The following is an 18,392-nucleotide window of genomic DNA, read 5'->3' on the forward strand; positions in this document are numbered from 1 at the left end:
TGACTCTTGAGAATTATATAATCTAGCTTCAGCCTTGCAACCCCTTACATGTGTGTGCTGCAAACTTGGTTTTCTTTTATTCCACTGTTCAAAAGGTGTGTTGATTACAAACTTGCTAACTAGGAGTTCGATTTGTGAGGTAATTAGCAGTTTTAAGTGCTTCTCCCCACAAAAATCTTGGAAGACCTGAAGTGCACATCATGCTTCTAATCATGTTCAGCAATGTTCTATTCTTCCTCTCTGCAACCCCGTTTTGCTCAGGGGTCCAAGGTGTAGTGTACTGTGCAACAATACCATGCTCTTGCAAGTATAATGCAAAAGCACCCTTGTTATGCCCAGCTTCAGTAAACCTACCATAGTATTCTCCCCCTATCTGATCTCACCACCTTAATCTTCTTATCTAATTACTTTTTAGCTTCTGCTCTGAAGATTTTAAACATGTCAAGTGCTTGTGATTTCTCCGGTATCAAGTATACATAGCAATACCTTGAGAAGTCATCGATAAAGGTGATAAAATATTTGTTTCCACATATGGTTTTATGAGAGAAGGGTCCATAAAATTCAGTACTCCTATTTGCTCCCTTTTTCTAACTGTTAGTCATTTTTCCTTTCACACATTCGATGCAGGTATCTAAGTCACTACAATCAAGCTCAGGCAGAATGTTTTCTTTTACTAATGACTGCAATCTTTCTTTTGAGACATGTCCGAGTCTCCTGTGCCATAGAAAAGCTGACTTTTCATTATACTTTCTCTTCTTTGCAGTTATCTTTTATGAGTTCTCAACAAGCAGTATTTCTTTAGGATAGGAGCAATTTATTTTCCAGTAATCATTAACCAAAGAAGCTTAACCATAATAAACTGAAGCATGAAGGATTTTTATTCCACTAGCTAAATCATTGTTCAAGCTGTAACCAGTTTTTACAAGGAGGGTAAACGAAACTAAATTCCTTTTGATTGAAGGAATACAATAAATTGAATCTAAATCCAAAAAATTTCCACTATCTAAGACTAGTCTAACTGTTCCAATAGCTTTGACCGCCACCTTCATGCCGTTTCCAGCGCATATATTGCACTCACTCCTTCTTGGAGTCCTGCTCCTTAGATACCCCTACATCGAAGTAATAATATGTATCGGTGAGCCCGAATCCAACCACCGAGAATCAGGAGTAACATCTATCAAATTAATCTCAATGGGAAAAATTACGTTACCTGATTTCTTTGCAATCCACTTCTTGTATGAGTTGCAATCCCTCTTCATGTGCCCCTCCTTTTTACAAAAGAAGCACTTGAATTTTCCCTCACCCTTGGCCTGAAAAGGTTTCTTAACTCCTGAAGTAGATGGTTTGCTAGGGTCACTCATAGCTTTACCTTTTTTCTTCTGCCACTGTGGCTTACTGACCAGATTCACATCCCTTGTCACTTCCTTCTCACTTCTAATTCTGCTCTCTTCTTGCACACACACAGCAATGAGCTCATTCATGCTCCACTTATCTTTCTGGGCAGCATAGGTGGTTTTCAGCTGGTTGAGCTGACTAGGCAAAGAATTCAGGGCTTGGTGAACTATAAGGGTATAAGCTGGTCTTGCAGAGGCATATCTAAGTCTTTCAGCTTTGTGGCAACATCAATGAACTTCATTATATGCTCCCTAATTCCCACAGAAGCAGTATACTTCAGATTATTCAGGGTGTTCAACAGAATGCTAGTTTCAGCTTTTTCATTCTCTTTGAACATTTCTGCAATTAAGTCCAGATACTCTCTTGCTGTTGCCTTATCTGGGAAGCTACCCTTCACAGCATCACTCATAAGCCTTTTCATAATCAACAGAGACATCCTATTGGCCCTAATCCACTTAACAAACTTCACCCTATCTTGGGCTGTGCTTGCATTAGTAATCACAGGTGCCTCTTTAGTTAAACAATTATCAATATTTCCCAGGTACAGCTCAATATCAGACCTCCACTTCTTAAAGTTGTGTCCATTAAGTGGCTCAATAGTAGCTAAACTTAGTCCTGAGTTGTTCATTGCTGAAAAAGAAAAGAAAAGAAGTCTAAGTTTTCTTTCATGAAGTTTTATGAGAGTTTAAGTTTAAAGAAAAACAAACAATCATAAAATATAGGGAAAATTTCACAAATGGTCACTCAACTATGACTTATTCGACACTTTGGTCACTGAAGTTTCAAATATATCACTTTGGTCACTCAACTATTACATTGTCAATCACTTAAGTCACTTTGTTAATTTTTTTCATTAAAAAAAATTATAAAAAATACTCTTTGGGTGACTTAAGTGATTGACAATGTAATAGTTGAGTGACCAAAGTGATATATTTGAAACTTCAGTGACCAAAGTGTCGAATGAGTCATAGTTGAGTGACCATTTGTGGAATTCTCCCTAATAAAGCAATCTGCAAGTTATATAGCAGTCAGACATATAACTTAAAATAACACAGAATCAAGCCCCAATTTCTCTTTATTTTCATCAAGTCTCCATGTGTGTTAGAACATGATAAAACTCTTTAGGTTCCTTATCAAAAAACCAATATTAATCAAGCTGCTATATTATATGTTCAGTCATAATCTGTGTGATAAGAAAAGAACAAATAAACCAGATGCATGTTTGATCAAAATGTAGTGTGCTATTTTGCATTCTAAAGTACATCAATAGTCAATCCTCCTGTAAAAGATACAATTGCGATTTAAAAGCAAAATACAATTTCCTTGCGATTTAAAAGCAAAATACAATTTCCTGATCCTGTAACTTCATGAACGATAAAAGTTTCAACAATGGTTTGCTGTGTGCAAAATTCATTATCAAAACATCTATATTCCAGAACCAGCAGCTGGTACTTTATGTCTTCACTTGTGAATATAGTTTAGAACACTAGCTGTTCTTGCATTTTAAAAATTTTAACAGATATTTGCAGATTTGGGAGACTTTAGTAGTTAAAATTTTTTGTAGGCGTATTGACAGACGATAGTGATCATATAATTGCAGGATTAGGATTATGCATTTCACAACATGATTTAACCAAACACAATCACAGCAGCAATCATATTAGATCACAATCCATCAAGCGAGAAATGTAAATTCCATCTGGGCACCAGCCTAGTGTCTTAAGTGCGCCCCAGGTGCGCTCTAGGGTTCTTATGCATATAAATTACTGAGAAATTATACAATTTCAAAGGAATCGATGAGAACGTACCCGGACGCTCCCGCGCTGCATAAGCTGGTTAGTCTGATCAAATTTGGTGTACAGATGTGTATATATATATATATATATATATATATACATGATTTTTGAAATCTAGAGACTAACCAATCACCCATGGCAAGCAAAAAAAATCAATTGAAGCACAACACGTATGATCTCTAAAGCCCCAAAATTCCCAACTGAGTGGAAGGAGTAGTCATTGTGAAAACAAGGTTCTAATATTTGTTCATTTGACGTTCTTTTGTTGTTTCATAGTCTGACATTAAAGAAAGCTAAAGAAAGGAACATTTCCAAAACTCTGAAGCATTTTCATAACAAAATCGGTTTATGCATTTTGTGAGATGCTCTGATACCAAACTGCAAACATACATATAGCACATATACGCAATCACTCACAAATGTACATAAACACTGATTATAACATAGCTTGATACACTTGCAGGAATATATATATATAAGATGGTGTTGAAGAAAATTCTCGCAGTTGAAGCAGTAGTTGCGAACTGGTACAAATATTTTGTACCAGCTTTTGCAAGGGAGGTATTGGAGGAAATTTATCTTTGGGCAACGAAAAATGTAGAAAGATATGAGCAATTTCAAAACTCTATCACATTTATGATGCTCTTGTTCTGTTTACGGGATGTAATTTTGCTATGAATTCTAGGATTGGTTTGGGTGCCGCTTTCGTTTTTGGCAGGGTCGGTTTGGGCAGCGTTTTCTGTTCTAGTAGGATCAATATGGGCGGCGATTTCTTTCGTAGTAGGATTGATTTGGTCAGCGGTTCCTTTTTTGCTAGTTTCTGCTTTGGTTTTATATGTTGTCTTTTTCATTTGGAGAGACCATGCTCAACATGCGTTGTTTCTGATAAAGAAAAAGGAATTTGTAGTTGCTGGAACTGCCGCTTGCTTAGAGTTGCTGCTCCTCTATCGTTCAACAAGCTTCAGTCTGATTGACACAGGTAATGTCAAATAAATTGGAATAAAGTTTATAAGGGAAAAAAAAAAAAAAAAGGTTTTCAGGTACATTAATGTACCAATACATTAAAAAGATAATAATTTATTTTTCTAGTAAAATGTAGATAATGTTTAAGGAAAACCAAAATTGGGAGAGAATTGAGTCGTACTTTTATTGATAATAGGGGCTTCTTTATATAGAGGATTACAAGACATAGAATCAGAGTTATACAAGGAAAGATAATCATACAATTAATCGGATATGAATATCTCCGAGAATATCTCTAATTCAAAACCCTATTACAACTAAGTCAAATAACCTAGAGTTTGGGCCAGACACATATTCTGGATTTACTTGAATACTTCCCCTTGTGTCGCCCAAAAGTGGTGCTCCTCTCGTTGCCTCATTAAAAACCTTGCCGAGTAACAAAAATCCGGTGGGACAAAAATAATCTCGGTCGAAAGGGAAAAAGAGCACAACACACCCTTCACTTTTCAAGACCATACATGTAGACATCTTCCCCTGATGTCTGCATGTCCCCCTAATGACTACATTCATGGGAGTTCAGATATGCTACCAACATGTTTCTCGAAAGTGAAATTTAGACAATGACTTAGAGAGCAAATATGGCACACTGTCCTCAGATCAAACCTAGTTCACTTTGATCTTGAGGAGAGTTTGTTGTTGCTGATTATCTTTGGTGTTGTCACTTTTGATGTAGCCTTGCTTCATTTAGTTAAAATAAGCAGCATTATCCTAAATGCTCATAAGCTCATCTGTGGTAGACTTCAAACCACAATTGTTCGAACATGCGTAATTATGGATCCAATCCATAAACATTCACGAACTACTTCGTGAAGAGCAATAATCTCTGCATGGTTTCAAAGATATAGCGACTATGGTCTGTTATGTAGACCTCCAAGATATCACGGTCTTTACCCATGGTGAACGCTTAACCAGTTTGGGAATGACCTTTGTATGGGTCAGAGAGATACCCAATATTAGCAAAACCTTCCAAAACACATGTCGTTTTGGGATGGGAATAGTAGACGGAGGCCAGTGTTGGCGGCGTTCCTGGCATGTGATGGGTCCGAATCCATAATCTTTCTGTAAGGATAGAACAAGCCCATATCAATCGTACATCTTAAGTACCGAAAGATATCTTTTACACCAATCCAATGGCGACGCGTTGGCGTAGAGCTATACCTTAGCTAACAAGTTCACTGCAAATAAGATGTCTGGTCTTGGGCATTGAGCTAAGCACAATAATGCGTCTATTGTACTTAAGTAAGACACTTCTACCTCTAGCACATCTTCGTCATCATCCTTTGGATGAAGAAAATCATTTTCAGGATCAAGACTACGGACGATCATTGGGGTGCTTCAAGGCTTGACCTTGTCAAAATGCCTAAGCATTTATCAACACGATGCTCAAGTTCCTTTGGACGAAGATCCTTGATTATTTTCTCATTCAAGGTCATTTGTCTCAGGTCCTATGCGCAACGATCTGATATGATTGAAAAGATATTGGACTAAATAGAATTTAATGTAAGAATTAATATGGACTTATCAATGTTTACTATGAACCGCAACAAATTAGCTACCTTAGTTGCAGAACACATAATTAGCTTTAATTATTCAAGTATGTAATTAACCTCTTTATGTATAATCAGTACTGAATACGGTATATATATATATATATATATATATATATATATATATATATTGTTGATTACTCAATTATAGAGTAATCCTAAATGTACATAAAATAGTTTGACAAATGCCTATATCAATTAGGACTAAGAAACCATAAATTAAAGGAACCTAGTCCTTGATGCCTATAAAAATCTTAGATCCCTGCTATATCAATCACCACGCTATTCATAAACTTGGCCACTTAAAAGTTTGCACACATAATTGGATAGAGGAGAATCTATCATGACTAATTCAAGTTGGTATACATGATTTATATTTTGTTCATCTTAAAGTTATGCTTATGTTAATCTTAATTATGTTTTGTGTTCTATTAGATTGAGTACAATCTTATTTTAGTTTACACTAACTACATTAAACATTATATGTGGTATATAGTTGCTCAAAATGTTCATGATCTAGCCAACTTCATCGCTTATACTCTTACAATCTCCATTTTAATCAATCAAATCTAATTCTTAGTGAACTTCAATTTTAAGATAGATTAATAATTTATCCGTTTATATCTTTTAGGACGGCTAGAACAAAATTTTAATTATTCTCTTTTATAAATTTAGTGAAAGATATATAATAGAAAGCACAGTTTGATAATAACAAAATTGGATCTAAAGTTCAAAAAAGTTTGATCAATTTGTCGCGATGGGTTTATAACTTGAGGTTGAAGTTTCTTAAGCCTAAAACAGTGGGGACCACGCACGGCTGAACGCGTAGCTCGAAAAATAAAAGAAAGAAAAGGCAGCAGTATTACACAATTACAGTACATACGCGTCCCCATGCGGTGGAACATGTATATTCTCTGTCAACGAACCAGCACTAAAATATTTGAGAAGAAATTGCTTGATAAGTTCTGCGATTTAGCATTTGACATGTTGATTTTGTATAGTAGTAAGGTCTATAACCCACAAAAAAGTATAGCTCTCTTTATCCTCCCGGCATGGCTTCCTGATTCTTTTGCAGAAGGCTGAAGCAGGTTGTTGTTGCAAATTATAAATGTTCTATGTGTATCAGCATAGTGTGTTCCTGGATTCTCCAAGAGATAATGTACCTCCACAAGCTCGAAGCAGAAAAGATGGATGGATCGAGATTGAGTTGGATGAATTTTTCAATGGAGGAAGTAATGCTTCTGGGAGTCTGGAGTGTTGTATTGTTGCTATTGTACATGAAACTGATACTTCCATGATAAAGAGATAACTCGTTGCGGAAGGTGTCGAGCTTAGGACTAAACATATAGTAAATAGAAATGTGTGACTTTTGTTTTAATGACATTATGGACAAGATCTTCTAGGTGATCAAGCAATATACAGATACAAGGACAATTTAGGAGAAAAAATGTTAAACCATATACGAAGTGTACATTTACATAAAGTCGGTTGATTTTGAGTGAGAGTATGTGCTTTTCTAGGAGAAATTCTAAGCAATTTTTATTCATCATTTTAAACATTTCGACTACTCTGTAACTGCCTACATTTCAAATTCAAGTAATAATTGTATACATACTTTTTTTTTTTCATTATATATATTTATTAGGGTTATTATCATAAATGGTACCTGAACTTATCCTCTACCTGAACTTCAATTTTGATCACAATCAGTACCTGAATTTTTCGATTTCATTTTAAATGGTACCTAAGGCCACCTTCGGTCACTATTCCGGCGAAAAAAGCCAAATCTAAGAAAATAAAAAATAAAAAAAATAAGTTCAAGGCAAGTCTATTACCAAAAAATCATCACTATATATGATCACAACCCTCGAAATCATCAAAAATCATCACTATGATCGCCTCCCATGTCGTTTTTAGACGGAATAGTGACCAGAGGTGGCTCTAGGTACCATTTAAAATGAAATAGAAAAGTTCGGGTACTGGTTGTGATCAAAATTGAAGTTTAGGTACCATCGATAAGATTGAGGTATAGTTCAGGTACCATTTGTGATAATAACCCTATTTATTATCTCTACTTAAGTTTTTTAAGTAGATCATGCTACAAATAATGTTAAATGTGTGTTCCCATATCTGAGACCATTATACGGCACAACATTCTTTTCGTGAACAAATTTTGATGTACCTAACTGGAAAAAAGTATTGTAAAATGGTAAACGAGAAGATACGAAGTAAAATATAAGGAAAGAGGTGACAACTTAGGAAGAAAAGGAGAAGAAAGTTCAGAAGCTGCTTCGCCTGCGTTGCTTGGCTGTACTGTTGAATATAATTCTTGAACCTTGACCTTGTCAATCAGCAGCTTAATTGGCTGTAACTTGTAATCAAATCTCTTCTAGATAATCCATGCTTTGATCTGTCTTTACGTAGTATTAGACCAAGTCCATGCCTTGATCACTTCTTAATTCCATAGTGTTTTATTCATGTAATTTCAATTAAGCCACTAGAAGCAGAGAACTATAAATAATACAAGCATTACTCCCTAATCTCCAACCAAAAAACAAGCTTTTGTTACAAAAAGGTACAAATAAAAAATAATGGAACAACTCTTTATAGAGGCTACAATAGGACATGCACTAGAGGCCTTATTGAGAGCTGTTTCGCAAGCCAGGGACAGAGCGCACAACTATGAGTCCATTCTTGCACAACTTGAATTCACAATCCAATCCATCGCTCCAAAAATCTATGAAATCGATTGTTTATCTGAAGAACATCTCCAGGATGATGTGGTCCACCGATTACGTCTACAGCTAATTCAAGGTAAGGAGTTAGTCGATAAGTGTTCAAAGTCGGGTTGCTGCACCTTCTACAACAGCCAGAGGTACTACAAGAAGCTCCAAGAGTTGGATATTTCTCTTGGAAGGCTGATTACGATTGACTTGCAAGTTAAGGTGGCATTGGATGTTGTAAGGATTTCGGCTGACATGAAGGAGCTCTGTAGGAGATGGGATGATCAAATGGAGAATGTGCATGAAAGGGGAGGACAGAGTGCTTGGATTTTCAAGCTAAGTGGAAGAAAGCTTTTGGGTAGGTTTGCTGGACTAAAGAAGATTGTACTGTACAAACCGAAGAGAATCCTTCTGAATTTGGTTACTTGTGGAGCTATGGAAGATTAAGATACAGCTTAGATATGTCCAAAATTACTGTCTACAAACATGTGGAAAGTGAAGAATAAATGTAATTTGCCTTGTAAGAGGTGATAACATAATTCTCTGCTCAAAATTAGTAATAAAGTGAATTTGTTTATTCATTTAAAAAGAAATAGTTTCTAAAATCCAGTATTCCCTTTTCTGTACAATTTTAGATTTCAGTCAACTGTGAACAAGAACTGTTGTTAGTAAAGACCCCTTTTCAGCTCAGAAGAATAAGTGCAAAGTTCCCAGATGGCATTCTACAAAAATGCTTTAACAATTCAAATCACCAATAATCGAGACATGAACACTTCCCATCCTCAAACCAATGGAATCGATTTGAATCCCGCACTACTATTTTTCTGTTAGAAATCTTGGAAATAAATTTAATTGCATTATGACAATCTACACATGTTCTTAAATTCTTAAAAACCTTGATTGCAGTTCCTGGTGGAGTAGAAACAATGCCGAATGCAACTGCAAGCTTCTCACTGTGGTACGAGAGGTTCTGCTCTTTCTGCTCCTCCTCAACATCATGCAGCACAAAGTTCGTGTCAGGAACATACCCTTCTTCTTTCATCCTCTTCGAAATTTCACTCAAAAAGTGATCTATTTCATTGTATCTGGGGTGAGACTGATCTCCAACTAAGAAAACATGCATCTCTCTCTTGATCTCAATCCAACTCAGACCTGGTTTCTTTATTATCCCACTTTCATCCATTTCCTTTCTAACCTTTGTTACTTCACTCCACATGCCAGCGGTAGCGTAAATGTTGGCCAGAGTAACATAAGTAGCAGGATTCTCAGGTTCTATCTCAAACAATGCCTCTGCAGCTCGCTTTGCCAGCTTGACGTTTCCATGAATTCTACAACCACCAATTAAGGAGGCCCATAAGAACTTACTAGGCTTCATGGGCATTTCACTTATAATATTCTCGGCTTCATCAAATCGGCCAGCTCGGGCTAACAAATCAACTACGCATGCATAGTGGTCCGCAGTATGTTTTAACCCATGTTTTGCCTTAATAGAATAGAAATACTCAAGTCCTTTATCGACTAATCCAGCATGAGTACAAGCTGAAAGAACACCTACAAATGTTACGTGATCAGGCCGAGTACCTGATTTAAGTAGTGACTCAAACAACTGAAGAGCCTCCTCAGCTTGACCACTCTGAGCATATCCAACAATGAGGGAAGTCCATGAAACCAAATCTGGACCGGGCATCCCTTTCAACACCTTATTCGCATTAGCAGTGTTTCCACACTTTGAATACATATGAACAAGGGCACTTGCTGCAAACGAAAAGGGATCGAATCCTATCCGTGTCATGTATCCTTGTACCTGCTTGCCTAGGTTCTCAGTAGCATGATCAGCACAGGCATTCAAAACCCCTGCAAACGTGAACTCATTAGGTCTAATCCCGGATTTCATCAACTCCGAAAACAAGGCAAGTCCCTCGTCCTTCTTCCCATCCTCAAAGTATCTCCCAATCATCGCCGTCCATGTCACAACATCTCGATTCACCATCTTATCGAAAATGCGCCTAGCTTCCTCTATACTCCCACATTTCCCATACATATCCGACAAGGCAGTCCAAACCACCTCATCCGAGTCCAACCCAGTTCGCGTTATATAACCATGAATCTCCTTCCCCATTCTCAAACTGTGAATAGCTGCTGAAGCAGCAAGAACGCTAGACACAGTGAACTTGTTAGACTTTGAACACTCTCGTCTCTGCATCGTCCTATACAACTCCAAAGCCTCATTAGGCCTTTGGTGCCGAACGTACCCGGAAATCATCGCCGTCCAAGAAAAATTATCTCTTTGAGGCATTTCATCAAACAGTTTCCTAGCTTCACCGATCTTCCGCACTTTGGCATACCCAGAAATCATAGTATTCCAAGAACACAAATCCCTCTCAGGCATTTCCTCAAACACCTTCTGGGCGTCCAAAAGACTCCCACATTTTGCGTACAAATCAATGAAACGGTTACAAAGGAAAAGCCCCGGCTCGAAACCGGAGACTCTTGTGTGGGAATGGACCAATTTGGCCTGATCAAGAGCACGGTGCTGAAGACAATGCTGTAAGAGGGTCGAGTATAGAGAAGTAGAGGGTCTAACAATGTGGCTGAGTAATTGAACTGCTTCGGCTAAGCGGTTTTGGTCGCAAAGAATGTCTATGGCTTGTGTAAATTTCCCGTCTTTGCATAAACGGCTAACCAGGCCGTCTTTGGTGTTTGATTTGAAGAAAGATTTATGGGTTAAAGGTTTGTTTAAGTTTGTTTGTGAAGAAAATGAGTGGGTTCTGTTGAAGAATGGTAGAGGAAAGGACTTTGAGATTTTCTCATTTAAGAATTTCATTGCTCAGTTATGGTAGTGGTTATGGAAGCTACCATAACTAAACCATTTGGTATTGGTCTTGAATTGTCAAGTATTTTTTAGTAGACGTTGACCCAAACGTCTACTCAACGTCTAATGCAACTCAAACGCAAAACAAGATAATAGTTCGCTCTCTCTTCAACTGTTAAGTATTTTTTAGCAGACATTGATCCAAATGAATGAATATTACTCTATCTAACTAGTCCATTCTCATTCCTAATCTCTCGTCCAACAAAAAATATAATATAGATCACTTGATGTTTATGGTTAATTATTCTCATCTTCGTTTTCGCCGATTAACATATATCATAACAATATATTGGTCAATGTCTTGATCTATATCAATAAATTGAAATTCAATTGTTTAACCTTTCGTTGAATTGTAATATAAATTAAAATTGATAAGAATAATTAAGAAGACACAATTCAGTATTTCATAGCAATACTATTCAAGATTTTAGAGGTAGACCAAATATTTGAGTTTTAGAGTTTCATAAATCATTTTTATTGCTGTTAGGAATCCAAGTATCACAATTGAAAAACAAAAAAAATCACATTCAACAACTACAATGAATATGTTTGATATAAAAAGATGTTGATATCATAAAATATTAGAGAAAAGGCAAAATTTCAAGAAAGAGAGATGATGGAAGACTAACCTCTTCGCACCTATAGAGAAGAATTTGATACTCTTACAAATCTTTGGTTTAGTGACTGGAAAATTATTGAAGTTTGGTATGTATACTTTAGAGCATCTCCAACAGTGATACTTATATTCATAGTTAAAAATAGCTAAAAGTGAAATATAATTAGTAAGCTATTGAGTTATGCTCCAGCAGAATACCTAAATTTCAAGTTAAATTTAGGTTTTAGTTAAATTTTCTCTCATCCTAGCTAAATATAGCTAGAAAATGTAGCAAAAGTTAAATTTAACTTTGTTTAGGTATTCTGTTGGAGTAGAATTTTAGCCTAAAATAAGCTAAATATTAAATTTATTTTGAAATAAGTAGTCTGTTAGAGATGCCCTTACACTACAAAGTCCATAATTATCCATGATATTCTTTTTTTTTTTTTTGAATAAATTATCCATGATATTCTAATTCTATAAGTATGAATGATATTTTGAATACCACATTCATTTTTAAAAGTCCTAATTGAATACCTCTTTATTTTTGGTAAAATTCATGAAGTCTTTTTAAAATCCTGATTGAATACACCCAGACTTTTAAGTTTCATGAATTTCTTTAAAATTCCACTAATTTCATATACAATACTCCCCTAATAGTATAAAGTACAATACACCCTTTCTATTAATAAAATTTTGCATAAGGGCGAAGAGTTAGCCTTTTATATCGCTTTCCTGAAAAAATTAAAATCTAGAAAGATTATGATGTTCTTATGATTATACGACATAAAGCGTGTTAAAAATTAGTTAAACCTTAGCCATCACGTACTTTCATTACAAAAGTCAGTTTTGACGTTGTTGTTGGTGATGGTACAGAGATAAAAATCCGACCGAGTTATTTCTTCCTGAAATTCTGAGATCGATGGACACGGCTATTTCACTATTATATTCATCTTCATGATTTGAGAAAACGATTGTTTCCAACTCGATCTTTGGTGACTGGGTCTAGCATATTTGTACGTGAAGTATACGTCCCTTCTCATTATATATTTATTACATATTTCATTTATGACTACAGAATTAGCAAAAATAATTAATGCTTGAGTTTTCAGCAAACATACAAATAAATAAATAACCTGCATGCGGATGCGTTTCTTCGTAATTTACTGTAGTGGATGAAGAGTTGTTGGAGAAGAATCGTAAGACTTTTAGTCGTTTTGACCTTATTAGAAAAGGAAAAGAAAAGAAAAGCAAAGAAAAATCTTCCGACCATCGATCATTTCTAGGTAATGGGATGCCGGATGTGTTAAAAGGGGTTTGAGGAAAACAACAGGTGTGACATGATTGAATACCTCGCCTACTGTATTTATAGGTTGTGGAGTAATGAAATATACTATCTTTGCGAGCCCAGAGAACTTTTCGATCTGTTTCAGCGATTGGGAGTCTAAACACATAAGGTATGAAACTATGAACTAATCAAACATTTTAATTAAAATCCTGTTCATCTCTCCCAAACATTTTCTGTGTTACGCTAGTACAGATTCTAATTGGCCGGCCTTGGATTTTGTTGTAAGGAATCCAGAATGGCGGATTTTGCAGGTGCTGCTTTAGGCACACTATTTTCTACACTATACAAGGTCGTCGAGAACCTGGTCACGACCTCTAGGCAGTTTCCAAAGTACTTCCAAGACATCAAGTTCACACTAGACCATTTGCAACCACTGATCGAGCAAGTAGAAGATCCCAACCCGCAATTTAGTCTCCCAAGCAGGGAATTAGTGGAAGATTTTCGAAAAGAGATCATCGAGGGCATAAAGCTCGTCAACAAATGCTCCAAGGTCAGTCGTTGGAACGGTGAGAAAAAGTATAGATACAGCAAACAACTTGCAGAATTGGATGGTTCTCTTAAAAGGCGGTTGGAAATACTGAACACTTACGGCATACTTGGTGGCCGGAAGGACACCAAGAAGTTGGTGAGGATGACTCAGAGATTGTATATTGCTTTGGCCAGCATGGTGGCCATGGTGTTGATGGCTATCTCTTTGTTCCTTTGGCACAACTGGTTTAGGCTTCATGGAAATTAGTAAGCTATCTGTTTGTTCCTTTAGATTCTTCACCTTTATAGCTCTTGTTCCTTCTAAATTAGTACTATTTAATCGATAATTTATTGTTTTACATCTATTTGGTGAAACGAGTAACGATAGTTTTTGCTTGTTTTCAGTGATCAGGTACCAAACTTGTCAAGCTTGCAAATCACAGCGAAGGAGGCAAAGAGAAATTGGTTATCCCACCTCTTGAGGCCAGCTTTTTGTCTTTTGGAAGGACTGCTTCGGCTTATGCTTTCTCTTTCACGAGGAGTTTTTCATTTAGCATCTTCCCTTTTGCAAGGACTATGCTGGGTCGTTGTTTCTACTTTGCTAGGATTGCTACGACTCTGTTGGAGACATTTAGTTCGTCGGTAGTTATTTGCTTGTAGGTATTATATTTTCTCGGCCGGGCAATTATAGCATTATTTCTTGGTCTGGTTACTGTGTTAGTGATCTTCTTCCAAAGTCCAGGATCATGGAGTTCAAGTAGTGCGGCGGTCTAAGACCGGCCTAAAATGAGAGTCAAAGCGTCGATATCGATCAAGAACATCCTAAATTGTTGGGCGATTTCATTAACGAATTGTTAATTGTTGATTGCTTTAAAGTAAGATTGTGAGGCTATCTTAGCCATGTTAAAGTGCTCTAAATTGTGAGCATACTCTTCTTTATTTTGTGCAAGTTGTACTTTGCCTTTTTCATATTGGGTTAGCTGACCGAGAAAAAAGTTTATTTTCTTTACTAAATCTTGCTACAAATAATGTTAATTGTGTGCTCCCACATGTCAGAACCATTTTTACGGCACAACACATCTTTTCGTGAACAAATTTGATGTACCTAACTGAAAAAAAGTATTGTGAAATGGTAGACGAGAAGATACGAAGTAAATATAAGGAACAAGGCGACAACTTAGGAACAGAAGAAGGTTCAGAAGCTGCTTTCCCTGCGTTGCTTGGCTGTAGTGTTCAATATAATTCTTGAACCGTGACCTTGTCAATCAACAGCTTAATTGGCTGTAACTTGTAATCAAATCTCTTCTAGATAATCCATGCTTTGATCTTGTCTTTTACATAGTATTAGACCAAGTCTATGCCTTGATCACTTCTTAATTCCAGTGTTTTATTCATGTAATTTCAATTAAGCCACTAGAAGAGGAGAACTATAAATAATACAAGCATTACTCCCTAATCTCCAACCAAAAAACAAGCTTTTGTTACAAAAACGTACAAATCAAAAATAATGGAACAAATCTTTATAGAGGCTACAATGGGACGTGCACTAGAGGCCTTATTGAGAGCTGTTTCACAAGCCAGGGACAGAGCGCACAGCTATGAGTCCATTCTTGCACAACTTGAATTCACAATCTAATTCATCGCTCCAAAAATCTATGAAATCGATTCTTTATCTGAAGAACATCTCCCGGATGATGTGGTCCACTGAATACGTCTACAGCTAATTCGAGGTAAGGAGTTAGTCGACAAGTGTTAAAAGTCGGGTTGCTGCACCTTCTACAAAAGCCAGAGGTACTACAAGAAGCTCCAAGAGTTGGATATTTCTCTTGGAAGGCTGATTACGATGGACTTGCAAGTTAAGGTGGCATTGGATGTTGTAAGGATTTCGGCTGACATGAAGGAGCTCTGTAGGAGATGGGATGATCAAATGGAGAATGTGCATGAAAGGGGAGGAAAGAGTGCTTGGATTTTCAAGCCAAGTGGAAGAAAGCTTTTGGGTAGGTTTGCTGGACTAAAGAAGATTGTACTGTAGAAACCGAAGAGAATCCTTCTGAATTTGGTTACTTGTGGAGCTATGGAAGATTAAGCTGCGGCTTAGATATGTCCAAAACATAGAAAATGAAAAACTCTGTACAAACATGTGAAAAGTGAAGAATAATTAATAAAGTGATAATGTAAGAGGTGATAACATAATCCTCTGTTCAAAATAATTAATAATGTGAATTTCTTTATTCATTTGAAAAGAAATAGTTTCTAAAATCCAGTATTCCCTTTTCTGTAGAATTTTAGATTTCAGTCTAGATGTTATTCAACTGTGAACAAGAACTGTTGTTAGTAAAGATCTTTTCATCTCAGAAAAATAAGTGCAAAGTTCCCAGATGGCATTCTACAAAAATGCTTTAACAATTCAAATCACCAATAATCGAGACATGAACACTTCCCATCCTCAAAACAATGGAATCGATTTGAATCCCGCACTATTATATTTCTGTTAGAAATCTTGGAAATAAATTTAATTGCATTATGACAATCTACACATGTTCTTAAATTCTTAAAAACCTTGATTGCAGTTCCTGGTGGAGTAGAAACAATGCCGAATGCAACTGCAAGCTTCTCACTGTGGTACAAGAGGTTCTGCTCTTTCTGCTCCTCCTCAACATCATGCAGCACAAAGTTCGTGTCAGGAACATACCCTTCTTCTTTCATCCTCTTCGAAATTTCACTCAAAAAGTGATCTATTTCATTGTATCTGGGGTGAGACTGTTCCCCAACTAAGAAAACATGCATCTCTCTCTTGATCTCAATCCAACTCAGACCTGGTTTCTTTATTATCCCACTTTCATCCATTTTTTTTCTAACCATTGTTACTGTACTCCACATTCCAGTGGTAGCGTAAATGTTGGCCAGAGTAACATAACTAGCAGGATTCTCAGGTTCTATCTCAAACAATGCCTCTACAGCTCGCTTTGCCAGCTCGACGTTTCCATGAATTCTACCACCACCAATTAAGGAGGCCCAGGAGAACTTACTAGGCTTCATGGCCATTTCACTTATAATATTCCCGGCTTCTTCAAATCGGCCAGCTCGGGCTAACAGATCAACTACACATGTATAATGGTCCGCAGTATGTTTTAACCCATGTTTTACCTTAATAGAATGGAAATACTCAAGTCCTCTATCGACTAATCCAGCATGAGTACAAGCTGAAAGAACACCTACAAATGTTACGTGATCAGGCCTAGTACCTGATTTAAGTAGTGACTCAAACAACTGAAGAGCTTCGTCAGCTTGACCATTCCGAGCATATCCAACAATAAGGGAAGTCCATGAAACCAAATCTGGACTAGGCATCCCTTTAAACACCTTATTCGCATTAGCAGTGTTTCCACACTTGGAATACATATGAACAAGGGCACTTGCTGCAAATGAAAAGGGGTCGAATCCTATCCGTGTCATGTATCCATGTACCTGCTTGCCTAGGTTCTCAGTAGCATGATCAGCACAGGCATTCAAAACCCCTGCAAACGTGAACTCATTTGGTCTAATCCCGGATTTCATCAACTCCGAAAACAAGGCAAGTCCCTCGTCCTTCTTCCCATCCTCAAAGTATCTCCCAATCATCGCCGTCCATGTCACAACTTCTCGATTCACCATCTTATCAAAAACACACCTAGCTTCCTCTATACTCCCACATTTCCCATACATATCCGACAAGGCACTCCAAACCACCTCATCCGAGTCCAACCCAGTTCGCGTTATATAACCATGAATCTCCCTCCCCATTCTCAGACTCTGAATGGCCGCTGAAGCAGCAAGAACGCTAGACACAGTGAACTTATTAGACTTTGAACTCTCTCGCCTCTGCATCATCCTATACAACTCCAAATACTCATTAGGCCTTTGGTGCCGAACGTACCCGGAAATCATCGCCGTTCAAGAAAAATTATCTCTTTGAGGCATTTCATCAAACAGTTTCCTAGCTTCACCGATCTTCCCCACTTTGGCATACCCAGAAATCATAGTATTCCAAGAACACAAATCCCTCTCAGGCATTTCCTCAAACACCGTCTGGGCGTCCAAAAAACTCCCACATTTTGCGTACAAATTAATGAAACGGTTACAAAGGAAAAGCCCCGGCTCGAAACCGGAGACTCTTGTGTGGGAATGGACCAATTTGGCCTGATCAAGAGCACGGTGCTGAAGACAATGCTGTAAGAGGGTCGAGTATAGAGAAGTAGAGGGTCTAACAATGTGGCTGAGTAATTGAACTGCTTCGGCTAAGCGGTTTTGGTCGCAAAGAATGTCTACGACTGATTTATTTCTTTATTTATTTTTCTTTGGGCCCGGACCTCTAAGTTGTTAAAATGGAATGAAGTTTCGGCTGACAAAAGTTTTGGTTAAAGTTGGTTGGGTTTGGTTACCTTCTTCCCATATTAAAAGGGAGAGCCCATACTCCATGAAAAGTTGTCCAGTTCTTTTTGTTTTTGGTACAATAGGGGTCCAAGATCCAAAACAGAGGGAAAAACAAAAGAACAAGGTAAGAGATAGCAGATGTCATAACACTTCCAAGACGCGAGCTTCAGGGATATCATCAAGGACGGTAGTGGACTAGTAGAAATGAATGT

General features: G+C 37.2%; 4 protein-coding genes across 5 annotated transcripts; 1 reads left to right on the forward strand and 3 right to left on the reverse strand.

Annotated features, from left to right (window-relative positions):
• Window positions 1-1,561: 1,561 nt before the first annotated feature.
• LOC112183781 lies at window positions 1,562-2,023 on the reverse strand. The gene has a single exon (XM_024322117.1). It carries the CDS (start codon window positions 2,021-2,023, stop codon window positions 1,562-1,564), a length of 462 nt encoding a protein of 153 aa, XP_024177885.1.
• A 7,096-nt stretch (window positions 2,024-9,119) lies between these two features.
• On the reverse strand, window positions 9,120-11,350 carry LOC112185828 (pentatricopeptide repeat-containing protein At4g37170). Its single transcript, XM_024324151.2, has one exon. The coding sequence runs from the start codon at window positions 11,306-11,308 to the stop codon at window positions 9,233-9,235; it is 2,076 nt and encodes a 691-aa protein (XP_024179919.1). The 5' UTR covers window positions 11,309-11,350; the 3' UTR covers window positions 9,120-9,232.
• A 1,904-nt stretch (window positions 11,351-13,254) lies between these two features.
• On the forward strand, window positions 13,255-14,818 carry LOC112188959. 2 transcript variants are annotated; one of them, XM_024328196.2, is made up of 3 exons: window positions 13,255-13,408; window positions 13,526-14,034; window positions 14,173-14,817. In XM_024328196.2, exons 2-3 carry the CDS (start codon window positions 13,535-13,537, stop codon window positions 14,411-14,413), a joined length of 741 nt encoding a protein of 246 aa, XP_024183964.1. In that variant the 5' UTR covers window positions 13,255-13,408; window positions 13,526-13,534; the 3' UTR covers window positions 14,414-14,817. The 2 variants fall into 2 exon arrangements, with proteins under 2 accessions (XP_024183964.1, XP_024183963.1); XM_024328195.2 differs by having other exon boundaries at window positions 13,284-13,408; window positions 13,534-14,034; window positions 14,173-14,818.
• A 720-nt stretch (window positions 14,819-15,538) lies between these two features.
• LOC112189437 (pentatricopeptide repeat-containing protein At4g37170) lies at window positions 15,539-18,199 on the reverse strand. Its single transcript, XM_040513274.1, is given in 3 exon segments — window positions 15,539-15,895; window positions 16,327-18,088; window positions 18,189-18,199. Coding segments are annotated over 3 exon segments (1,890 nt in total). The 3' UTR covers window positions 15,539-15,778.
• Between the last annotated feature and the right edge of the window lie 193 nt (window positions 18,200-18,392).

Source organism: Rosa chinensis, chromosome 2 (genome assembly GCF_002994745.2).
Source record: "Rosa chinensis cultivar Old Blush chromosome 2, RchiOBHm-V2, whole genome shotgun sequence".
Taxonomy (NCBI): Eukaryota; Viridiplantae; Streptophyta; class Magnoliopsida; order Rosales; family Rosaceae; genus Rosa; species Rosa chinensis.